Genomic DNA, 12,337 nt, shown 5'->3' on the forward strand with positions numbered 1-12,337 from the left:
TGAGGGGATTTGTTGTTGAGGGTGGCAGAGGGCAGTCTGTTGATAAGGTACATAGCTGTAGTGAAAGCATATTCCCAGAATGATTGAGGTAGACCAGCATGAGCTAATAAAGTGAGCCTTGTTTCAACTATATGTCTGTGTTTCCTTTCCATTGTGCCTTGTTGATGATGAGTGTGGGGGCATGACAATCTGTGGAGGATGCCTTGATTGGAGAGGTAGTTAGTAAAAGGTCTGAACTCTCCCCCTCCATCAGTTTGAACAGCCTTGATGGTTTTGTTAAACTGAGTGAGAATCAGTTTGGTAAATTTTGTGAAGATGTTAAGGGTTTCAGATTTTTGTGTAAGTAAAAATATCCAAGTATATTTGGTTTTAGCATCCACAACAGAGAGATAGTATTTAAAACCAGATTCAGAGATAACTGGTGAGGGCCCCCATAGGTCTAGATAAAGTAAGTCAAAGACATTAGAATAAGAGGGGATGGAGTTAGGAGAGTGAAGTCTATGGGACTTGCCATAACAACATGCATTGCAAAAAGTTGGAATTGTTTTATTTGAACGAGAAATATTACAAGTAGAGAGGACAGTGTTTACAACAGAGGTGTGAGCATGCCCTAAACGACAGTGCCACAAGAATTCAGTAGAAAATGCCTAGAAGTAGGACTATCTAATACAGGGGACTTGAACTGTCCAGTTGGAGTAGGAGTTGAGGCACAACAGGCTGATTTTTTTGGAAATAGGCTCTAGAAGGCATATAGACCCTTAGAGGTAAGGGATCCTTTGAGAAGAATGGTGTTAGAACCCTGTGATTTGACAAAACAGTCATTATAACAGTTATTATCTTTAGCAAATTGGGAAACACTGATTAGGTTCTTGGTAATAGTAGGCACAAGAAGAAGATTATGTAAAGATAAAGACAAGTGAGGGTGTAAAGGAGAGGTGAAAGTGGTTGTGCCACTGCAAGAAATAGGTTCTTTTGTGCCATTACCCATGTAGAGGTGTTCAAGATCAAATTGTTCTGCTGTTTGGTGAACCAGAGTAGGATCTGCTGTGATGTGGTTGGTGGCACCTGAATCTGGGAACCATAATGAGTGCTTGTTGTTTGAGTCACCTATGCTGACATTAATGGCATATGGTGGGTAGGTTGATATGTGAGGATGTTGAGGACTAGGGAATGTATAAGGAGGCACAGGGGGTTTAGGACTAGGCATAGGTGATTGGTAGTAGGGGTAATATGGTGCAGGGTTAGGAGAATAGTTTTGGCCAGTGTAAGTAGTGGTAGGTTTGAAAGAGTCAGGTCTTGGTCCTCTGGATAAGGGATTTTGTGTGTTGGGGTAGTGAGATGTAGGGTAAGGATAGGGATAGGCAGGGTAAGGGTTGGGGATATTGTATGGGGCAAAGTAGCACCAAGCTATGTCATGACCAGGTCTATTGTAGTGTGTACAGAAAAAGCTGCTACCAAACCCATTTGGGGGTCTTGTTCCTCTACCAAATCTTGTATTTCTTCTGTTAAACCTACCTCCTCTTGACCCATTGGTGAAAGAATTAGGGTTAGAGTCAAATTTGTGCTTAGGAGGAGATGTTGTAGGTGGAAAGTTGGGATGGAAGTGTGTAGGGATGGGTCCAGATTCAGAGGATTGATGAGCAGTGGGGACAGTAGCAATGTTGGCAGAAAGAGCATCAGAGACTGTTTTATGCTTATTCTTGATGAGTCTTGACTCAAAGGTCAAGAGAAATTGCTCAAGGTCATTGATGGAAGGTGGGTTGATTTGGCTTTCAATGGCAGTGATGACAGTTTGAAATTCCTCACCTAATCCATCAAGAACATAGTCTACGTGTTCAGCAATTGAGATAGGTGTTCTAATAGATGCTAGGGAGTCAGTGATGCACTTAATTTTTGAGAAGTATTCTGAGATAGTGTTGTTGCCCTGAATGATGGTGCGTAATTGAGCCCTAAGTTGCCTGCTTCTAGCCTTTGTGTGGGCATTGCAGAATGAGTGAAGTTCATCCCATAGTTGAGAGGATGTGTGCAGCCAATAACTCTGGTGTGAAGAGAGTCAGAGATGGAGTTGAGGATCCAAGCAAACACAGTTTGATCTTGTTCTTCCCAACTGAGATATGAGGGATTGATTTGATGATGGTTGCAGTCAAATTCAGATAAGAACTTAGGTGGAATATCAGTAGGATGAATAAATCTGATGGCCCTGTTTGATTTGAGGACAGAGACCATGAATTGGCTCCAAGTGAGATAGTTTTTCTCACTAAGTTTGGTAGAAGGAATAGGAAGAGAGAGAGATGGAGAATCTGCTCAAATTGGAGGAGCAGAGGAGTGGGAAGGTGGTGGAGATGAAGGATCAGTGGCAGTGGCCATAAGGGCGATTGATACCATGTAAAAAGATAAAAAGAAGAATATATTTGAAGACTTTTATTTATTGCATACTTAACTTGAATTACAAAGAGAAGGCTTATCTCTTTAAATAAAGAGATAGCAAACAGAAAGAAGAGAAATCAGTAACTAACATAAGTTAGTTACTGAAATAACAACCTAACAACTAATTAGGCATGTGCTAAATTGGCTTATTGTGCATGTGACAAATGAGCCAATTTACTCAGCATAACCTAACTTACTCAGCATAAGAATAACTAATTGTTATTCTCTAATATTCTGCTACTAAGAATTACACAAATATTTCACTCATACTCTTAAATGGGTCAATATTATTCACAATTATAAAATACATAAACCAAAATAATGATGTTGGAAGACACCAATACCTTAAAATACTCATTGCCAAATGCTTTAATGGAGTCAACAGTATTCACCCACCAGTCAAGTTCATTAGGGCTCTCATCAAGGTCTGCTGGCCAATCAGGATAAGTATCACCATCTTTGAAGAAGTTAGATATTCCATCATCTTCTCCTTCAGGAATTTCTCCACAATCCACGATTTTAACATCGAGAGTGGGGCGATCATCATCTCCTGTTGTGACGTGCTCAATGGAACGGACCACTCCCATTCCTTTAACTACTTTCCCAAATACGACATGCTTACCATCTAGATGAGAAGTTCGGGTAGTGGTGATAAAAAACTGAGACCCATTTGTATTAGGACCAGAGTTCGCCATTGATAACATTCCTTTCCTTTCATGCTTCAACTCAAAATTCTCATCTTCAAACTTCAGTCCATGTATAGATTCACCTCCGGTGCCATCTCCAGCAGATATATCACCTCCTTGGATCATAAATCCTTTTATAACACGATGAAAGCAAGATCCCTGAAAATATAACAGAACATAGTTTGATTCAATAGTTGAGCTTTAAATTAATATCATCTATTTTTTTTGGAGTTAGCATCTTAAGAAAGAATTAAACAAAAACCAATATTAAGAAGGAAACATAAATTCGTATTTATGCCATGAACAGTCTTAGTCTCTATGGTGCAAGTAATCAAACAAGGAGATCAACAATAATAAAAGAACTACTTTTTTCCTGTAGTTTTATTATAAGCACGATTTAGATCTTATGCTTCCCTTTTCATATCCCTCATAAAGACACACAAAAACAGGTAAAGAGATTAGAACTACTTTTCATCAATGATAGTAATAGTCAGAATAAAAGGGCTTCCCAATGTACACAACCTTATCCCTGCAAGCGGATATGTTATTTTCCAGGATTTAAATCCGTCACCTCTTAGTCACTAAGCAGCAACCTTATCTTTTCGCTGAAACTCACTCTCTAATCCTTCTTCAGTGCATAGCCAATAGATTCTCAGACCTTGAGTAATGTTCAGTCCAATTTAAGCATTTGTTACATGCAACTCTTGATGCAATGAACTAAGAATGGATGCAAGAAGAATAATAAGTTTCAACCAATTTAAGCATTTGTTAGGATTCAGGTTGCAGACTCATATCACCTTATAGTATGCCATGAATTAACTAAAGTTTTTAAACTATTGCATAATATCCCCTTCTTCTGATATGTTATAAACGTTTTTCCTTTGCTGCATTCTAAATTGCTGGTACTGTATTCTCAGGCAATTAATTAAATCATTTTAAAATGAAAAAACCAGAACATCAGAAAATAGGAATATATCTGAGATATTAGCAGATTTGGTTCAGTATATACATAAGTTCAGGAATATTATCAAATAGAAATAAATATATGGAATAAATCCCTCCAAAGAAGAAACATTAATGCCCTTAACTTTGATGCAAGTTGAAGAATCGTTTCCCAAGAATATGGCAACAAAGAGTGAATGATTAGAAGTATCTATAATCAAAAGTATAACGGTCTTTCCAGGTCTCATCATCCAAGAGAGGGAAAAAACACCTCCAAGTCCATGTTCAAGTTCAACCTTCGGATTACAGCAAAAGTCCATATGCTAAAATTCTCAAAACTAATGAGCCAACATAATCAAAGTCCTATAAGACACATAAATGGACTATACTCCAAGTCCAAAAATCAAATTTTGAATATGCATATGCAAAAATATAAATAAAAATAACACCCTCTCATTGAAATTGAAACAAACCAAGAAATCATGAATTGGGCAGATATATGGTAGAACAAACAAATGAAAAAAATTGATTTTTTTCATGGAATAGAAAGGAGAATTGAATAGACATAGAAAATGGGTATGCTAAAAAAGTGAAAGGTGAAAAGTATTCAAAGAGGGTACCTTGAAATAAAGGGGCACCCCAGTATTTGAACCAATCCCTTTCTCTCCAGTGCAGAGTACCCTGAAATTCTCAGCAGTTTTAGGTACAACATCATTGAACAGCTCCACCACTATCCTTCCTTCTAACTCTTCCCCTATGCTAATATCCAAGAAGCACCTTGTTCTCCCCATATCTTAATCAATCTCTTTGTGAAGTGATTCACTGATTCAGCTAGTTTTTTGGGGTAGAATACGAGTGTGTCTAGAATCTTCTTCTTCTCCTCTTAAAGTTGAATACAAATAGTGGTACACACCAGAGTGTGAAAAGAGAATAAAAGTATTTATAAAAAAACAAAAACTGGTTACATTAATTGAACCAAACAATAGTAAATAATAATAATAAAACAGACACATGGTTAGGAATAGAAGTTACAGCATAGCATTCAGGAATTAGGATTAGGACACAGTTAGTTACCCTCTCTCTCTCTCTAATGTCACAGACAGTGACAGTTTCAATGGCTTCAAAAGTTATAAACTTTTTGCCTCTCCCTTTCTGTATAGAAAGTAGAAACTTGACTTAATTTGAGGGGATGCGTTATTTCTCAGCGGACATTCTTTGTTGAGTTTATTTTGATATCTATGTATCAACTTAATAATGTTATCACAACTAATATAATTATACCAATAAAAAAAATTATCATCTATTAAAAAACAATAATTATTTTCAGTTAACATGATTTCATTATCTCCACATATAGAGATAGAAAAAATAGCGGTATAGAAGATTTTCATTTGTCCCATAGGTTAAGGTAATTTTCTTAAGGGTTATGTATATTCACTTTCAAAATAATTTATACATAATCAATATATCATATACCACTTAGTTGAATCACTTTTTCAAAAGAATGTAACATTTATGCAATAAAGATTTATACACACTTAGTGCATTATGCATCATTCATTTGTATTATTTTTATAAATAAAATAAAAAATAATTAAAAATCAATGGTCTATGATATAGTGATAGTATAAAAAATTCTTACATAGTCAGTATATACTTTTTTCCCCTTTTAAAACAGAGTCAATAATAATTAAATATGAATGATAAATTATATAATTAAATTGTATAGAACTACATTTTCAGTGTATATTTTTTTTTCTCAATTTTCATTAATCATTCAAGAAATAAAGAATTGTACGAGAAAGAAAGTACATTTTACCTGACTAGATTTTTTATCACGCATGGTTTATAGTGTAATGTTTAAAATTTGAGATTAAAATCTCCACCAATTGTGTAAAAAAACTTACACTATCGGTACATCATCTATCATTGATTTGTATTACTTTTGTTTGAGAGTCAATGATAATTAACAAATAAATGGTAGATGATGTACTGACGATGTAAAAACACTTACATTATCAGTATACACATATTAAATTCTTAAAATTTATATTCTTATCATTAATGTTGGTAAATTTTTCATTTAGACCCCTCAACAAATGAAGGGCAATTGTATTTGTAACCTTAAAATCTTTACTCACAACTAACATTTTATAAACTTGTATCTTCAACCTTCATTATACTACATGGTCCCTTACCTTAACCATCGCCTACCTCTGATCAGAGAGCATCATCTCGTGCGCACCACTTTGTCAAAACTCAAAACCATTTACACATGAGAAACATGTGACCAAAAATATTGATGAATGTATCGAAAATATTTTAGAAGTTGGTCAGGTGGTTATGAAATTAATAGTTATTTTATAAAGTTTATATTAGTTATTTGATTTACAAGCTTTCTTTTTTCTTTTTTTCCTTTATATAAATGAGCCTTTACTTTCTAATCAATAAGAATAAGGTCAATTTCTACATTCTCCTAATCTTCCAAGGAAAAGTGATTTTTACTCCCTTGAATTAAAGATTATATACAACTAAGTCTTCAATGGTTAAATATGTGTATTTGAATCTCTAATATTTGCAAAAGATTAAAATTCAAATCTCAGGATTAAATACGTACATAATCTGTGGTTTGCATAGCATATGGCAAAATATGAGACTAAAAAACTAGTGAATGTAATCTCACTCACCTTTCAAAATCTAAATTTTAGCTATAGACTCTAAGACTTTGTTTGGAAGTGAGGTTTCAGAGAGGGAGGGAAGAGAATAGATGGTTTTGAAAAGTATTTCCCTAATTTGGGAGTTGGATGAAGGAGAGAGGAAGAGTTTTTGGAGGAGAAGGGAAAGGGATGACTTTAGAAAGTCTTCCCCTTATTTGAGAGTTGGAAGAATGAGAGAGGAAAGTTTTGGAGGATATCTCAAACCCTCCAAAACTCTACATATATCTATTTTTAAAGTTCCCCCAATTTGAGATTTTTTGGAGATAAAATGTCAAAATAATATTAATTATACATTATTGTCTATTTCTCATTGTTAATTATATTTTTAAAGGAAAAATAAAAAAATTTACATTATCATCAGTTTATCTTCTCTATTCTAAATTTTATACTTCCAAACAAGATGAAGAATTTCCTTCATTTTTTCTTTCCTTCCTAACTATTTGATCTCTCCTTCATTTTCTCTTCCTAACCATTTGATCTATCCTTCATTTTCCCTCATAACTCTCAAACAAATAGGATTTGCTTTCAAAATGACAATGGACAACTCACCCTAAAAGTTTTTTTCATAACCATCTTTAATTTTCTTCCATGCTACTTTATTAAGTGATATTTCTTTACAATTTTATAAATAAAAATGTTTAACATGTGTAAATCTTAAGTAACAAAAATTACAAAAGGTAAGTGATATATCCTCAAAAAAATTAGGGTAAAAATTCTCATATTACTAACTAAAAAAGATTGTGTGCTTTTATATTTCTAAGACAATAGATGGGTTTTCTTTACAATCCAATACTTACTTTACTAAGATCAAGTGGATTTTTAAGCTTAAATTTATGTGAATATAGCATTTCTGATTGCAGTAACATAGGTACACATCATCATAGCCTTATATTAGATTAAATATAATTTATAGGCTTTAAGCTATATGAAGGATTACATCAAATTAGCAAATAAGATAGATTTGCTTTCAAGTTTCAATGTCGAACCATATGACTAGATATTATTTATTGCCCTAAATTAAGTGAGTAAAGATATATGCACATCATAAAAATTATAAAGTTTAAAACTTTGTTTGAATTCTATTTGAAGAACTTACATATTAATTTGTTATATATCTAACATTATCTTGAAACTCATTTACAAATAGTATTTTATTAATTCAATTTTGAACTTAGCATTGATATAGGTTTAAAGAAATTACATCTAAACATTTATTTTTAATCAATACATATATAAGTTTGTTAAAAACATCTTAAAATTATTTATATAATAATTTTCCAACAAATCCACTTCATCTATGTATCATTGAGGTTATACATAATAATTTAATAAGTAAGAACTCAGGAAGAAACTGTTTCATTTTAAATAAAATGTAATAATATCTATGTATTGTTGGTATAAAAATTTATATACAGTTATTGCATCATTTATCATCCATTAGGATTAATTTTTTTGAAGAGATAATAATATTTAAATATAAATAATAAATGATACAATTATAGTGTATAAAACCCATAGATTAGTCTATATATTTTTTCACTTTTAAATATGTGATTTTCTTTCCTAAGTCCTGATAGAAGCTTGTGTGTCTTTTATTCAATAAAACTATAGAGTTATCTGTGTATTTGTACAAGGTAGTATTTTTTGCTACATGGTTAAGAATATACATATTACATGTGGATTGTCTCCTCTAAGTATAATAAAGAACTTAAAATTTTCTTATTTTGAAATCGATATACCCTTCAAAATTCAACGTCCCTCATTGTTCAACTTGACAAAGTTTCAATATATAAAATATCATAGTGTGGAAGAACTTAATTTTATGATCTCGAAAACCAAAAATTATAAATGAATTTAAAAATTGATGAGTTAATATGTTGAAGTTTAACCCTCATTAGCATTACAATATCAATAGAATTAGAATTGTTGAGTTCTTTTTCATCACCTAATATTATTAAGTTTAAAAATACTTGCATCAATTACTTAATAAATTGAATTAGATTATAAATATTTTTACTTGGAAATAAAATCAAAACATACTCATTTATTTGATCAATAATTTCAATAGTTGATTCAAATATTGTCATTGTTTATAAAAAAATATTCATTTTTTAGTGATCTTGCAAATTTGGATAAGTACTTTGAACTATAAGATCTATTTTATTATCAAAATTAACAAATGTATATGTCATTAGATAGAGAATGACGTAGTTATGATAATTATAATATTTATTATAATAGTTCATTATAATATTTTCAAATTGTAACATTGTCTTGATTATATGTTTTCATCCGTACAATTTTTACCCACAAAATTTTAATGCTCTGCAAGGAATGACAGATGACATATAAAATGAGAACATTTTAAAATCTATTTAAATGTGTAATTACTACATTTTTCATTTACTATATTTAAAATACACTTTCAAAGTTTCATAACAACTTTAATACGTAATTTTAAAATAAAAACCAAATAATCATAATAAATGTCAATAATTCCTTAATTATATGAAAAGAAACATTTGAGAACTATCAATTTTTATTTTTAATTAGTATTAAAAATGATTAATATTATGAAATAAATTAAATATCATCAAATTTTTCTCATTAATTGTAATATCATAGTTCATTTTATTAATAATACGATTGGGTTCCTGATGTTAACGCACTTTAATGATATTAAATGAGAACGTTTTAAGATCTATTTAAATAATTAGTATTAAATATCATAGTTGTAAAAACCGTACCGTACCGGACGGTTCGACCGGAAAACCGGCGAACCGGACCCCAAACCGGTACGACACGCATATTATATCGGATAAGTATCGAAACTGATGTAAACCGGTGCAAACTGGCCGAATTTCGTTAAAACTGGTGAACCGGTGGGAATTTCATTGAACCAGCCGTTTTGCACATATAATATTTTTTAAAAATAAAACAGCCAGAACAGTGTGATACGCTTTATGCAGATGGTTTCCACTTTACCCTTTTCAACTTCCAATCTCTTCTTCCACGGTTCCACCAACATCATTCTCCACTTCTCCAATCTCTTCCATACTCTTCCAATCTCTTCCATCATCTTCTTCGATTCACTTTTTAACAACATTCTTCACTTTTCAATAACATTCAACAATCTCTGTCCAGTCCCTTCCACCAACATATCATCTTCCAATCTTTTGAATTTGAGGTAACACCACCCTCTTTGGTTATATCTTTGTCTCACTTTTACTGCCTTTTCTCACACCTAATGGGTCATATCTATGTTGTGATGTTCTATGTACAGTTTGTTCAAGGAATATTTCTGTCGAGATAATGAATGGCAAAGACAATAATTGTTCATTATATAGTCTAATTCATTGTTATCATATGCAAATAAAGAACATATCCTCAATAAAAATATATAAGAATAAAACCAGATTTGTGTAAAAGAAGGGCAATGTGATCAAATTTATATGAGTTTGTGCAAAAAATCACCTGAACATTCATTATCTCGACAGAAATAATAGACAGTGGCATGTTTGCTTATATCTTTGCTTTGACTGCTTTTCCCATTGCATTTCACACAATATTGGACACTAACATGTGACTCTACTATCTCTATCGTTTTCCACATATCCCACTCTTTAATATTCCCTTAATTCTAGTTTACTAGGAATTATGAAAATTTTGAATTTTATGTTTTGTTTTTGTTGCAGTTTACCAATTTGCTTTCTAAATTTGGTACAAATAGTATTGTTCTTAATTGTTCATGTTATAGAAATAACATTGTTTTATTCCTTGTAAGATTGTGATTGAAAAATAGCCATCAATAATAGAATTATTTTTAATTGCTCATATTGTAGAAATACATGGCATCTAATGAACCTGAATTACCAACATCACAAGAAGCATAAACAGAAAATACTTCTATAAGTAGTTATAGGGGGAAATTAGATCCAGCATGGGCGCATTGTAAACAAGTTGTTGCTGATAATGGAAGAACGATTCTATTATGTCTTTTTTGCATGAAACAAATTAAAGGTGGTGGCATCACTTGGTTTAAGGCTCATTTGGTTGGAGTAAAAGGAAAAGTTGAAAAGTGTAAGAAAGTACCAATAGATATTCAATATCAGATTCAGAAATCAATTGAAGAAATGAAGAGCAAAAAAAGAAAAGTAGAAGAGGAATACGAGGATGGTAATCCTTGTGATGAAGTTACTGATTTATTTCACACTCAACATATTGAAGCACCTCATACAGCTACATCTCAGAAAGGTAAATGTCACATTGGCAATTACTTTATGCCTAGAACAACTCCTGGTGCTCAACCCACTTTAAAAAGTGTCATGCAAAGTAAAGAAGTGATTGAGAAATGTGACATTGCCATCTCTACATGGATGATTGATGCTTCTGTGTCGTTTAATGCAACTAACTCAACTTATTATCAACCCATGATTGATGCCCTTTATAGCATGGTTCCGGGTTATAAAGGTCTCAAATATTATCGTGTTCGTGGTCATTTTCTTAACAAGTGGGTTGAAGATGTGAAAAAACTTGTAAACGATTATCGATCAATTTGGAAGTGAATTGGATGCACTCTTATGGTTGATGGTTGGAATAATTGAAGCAGACGAACTCTTATTAATTTTCTTGTGTATTGTCCTAAATGGTCTGTCTTCATAAAGTCTGTTGATGCTTCACATGCTTCCAAAACTGTAGATTTGTTGTTCAAGCTTTTTAAGGAGATAGTGATGTATGTCGGTCCTAAGAATATTGTTTATATTGTTACAGACAATGCTGATAACTATGTTGTTGCTGGTAGGTTATTGGAGAGAGAGTTCCCTCACATATTTTGGTCTCCATGTGCGGCTCATTGTGTTAACTTGATGTTTCAAGACATTGGAAAATTATCGGAAGTAACTGACATAGTATCACATGCTTCAAATATTACTAAGTATCTATATAATCATTGCCACCGATTGTATCTAATGAGACAGTTCACTCATGGGAAAGGAATACTTCGTCCAACTCCAACTCGCTTTGCCACTAACTTCATTGCATTGCAAAGTATCTTGGCCCAAAAGGATGCACTTAGAGCTCTTGTAACATCTACAGAATGGACAAGCTCAGCTTATTCCAAAGATGTTAAGGCAAAAAAATGTGTAGAACAAGTGTTGGATTCAAACTTTTGGAAATAATGTGCTGACATTGTTAAAATTACTGAGCCACTTGTTTGTGTGTTACACATTGTTGATAGTGAGGATAAGTCTGCGATGGGTTTTCTTTATCAAACATTCTTTAAAGCTAGAAATGAGATGGAGATGAAGTTTCAAAGAAACAAGACCAAAATAAAACCTTATTTGGAAATTATGGATAGTCAGTGAGATTTGAAATTAAAAAGAGATCTCCATGATGTTGGGTATTGGCTTAACCCACAATGTTTCTTCAATGTTGAAGAATTTGAAAAACATAACTTCACAATATCCAACCTTTTGGATGTTTTAGAGAAGCATGTTCATGGAGATCCTGATTTGCTAGATAAGCTAACCAGTGAGATGAGGATATATAAAGATGCTGAGTTAGATT

The 12,337-nt window shown here is 32.4% G+C and overlaps 2 protein-coding genes across 2 annotated transcripts in view; one reads left to right on the forward strand and one right to left on the reverse strand.

The window, feature by feature from the left end:
• The window catches only part of LOC109343571 (peptidyl-prolyl cis-trans isomerase CYP40-like), an 8,342-nt gene extending 3,349 nt beyond the window's left edge, over positions 1-4,993 (reverse strand). The window contains exons 1-2 of the mRNA XM_019581929.1: positions 4,676-4,993; positions 2,772-3,272 (exon numbers count right to left, since the gene is read on the reverse strand). Of these exons, the coding sequence (XP_019437474.1) occupies positions 2,772-3,272; positions 4,676-4,846 (672 nt within the window). The 5' untranslated portion in view covers positions 4,847-4,993. The remainder of the gene's footprint in view (positions 1-2,771; positions 3,273-4,675) is intronic.
• On the forward strand, positions 10,777-11,949 carry LOC109342394. The gene is made up of 2 exons (XM_019580385.1): positions 10,777-11,307; positions 11,437-11,949. Exons 1-2 carry the CDS (start codon positions 10,777-10,779, stop codon positions 11,947-11,949), a joined length of 1,044 nt encoding a protein of 347 aa, XP_019435930.1.

Source organism: Lupinus angustifolius, chromosome LG03, assembly GCF_001865875.1.
Source record: "Lupinus angustifolius cultivar Tanjil chromosome LG03, LupAngTanjil_v1.0, whole genome shotgun sequence".
Taxonomy (NCBI): Eukaryota; Viridiplantae; Streptophyta; class Magnoliopsida; order Fabales; family Fabaceae; genus Lupinus; species Lupinus angustifolius.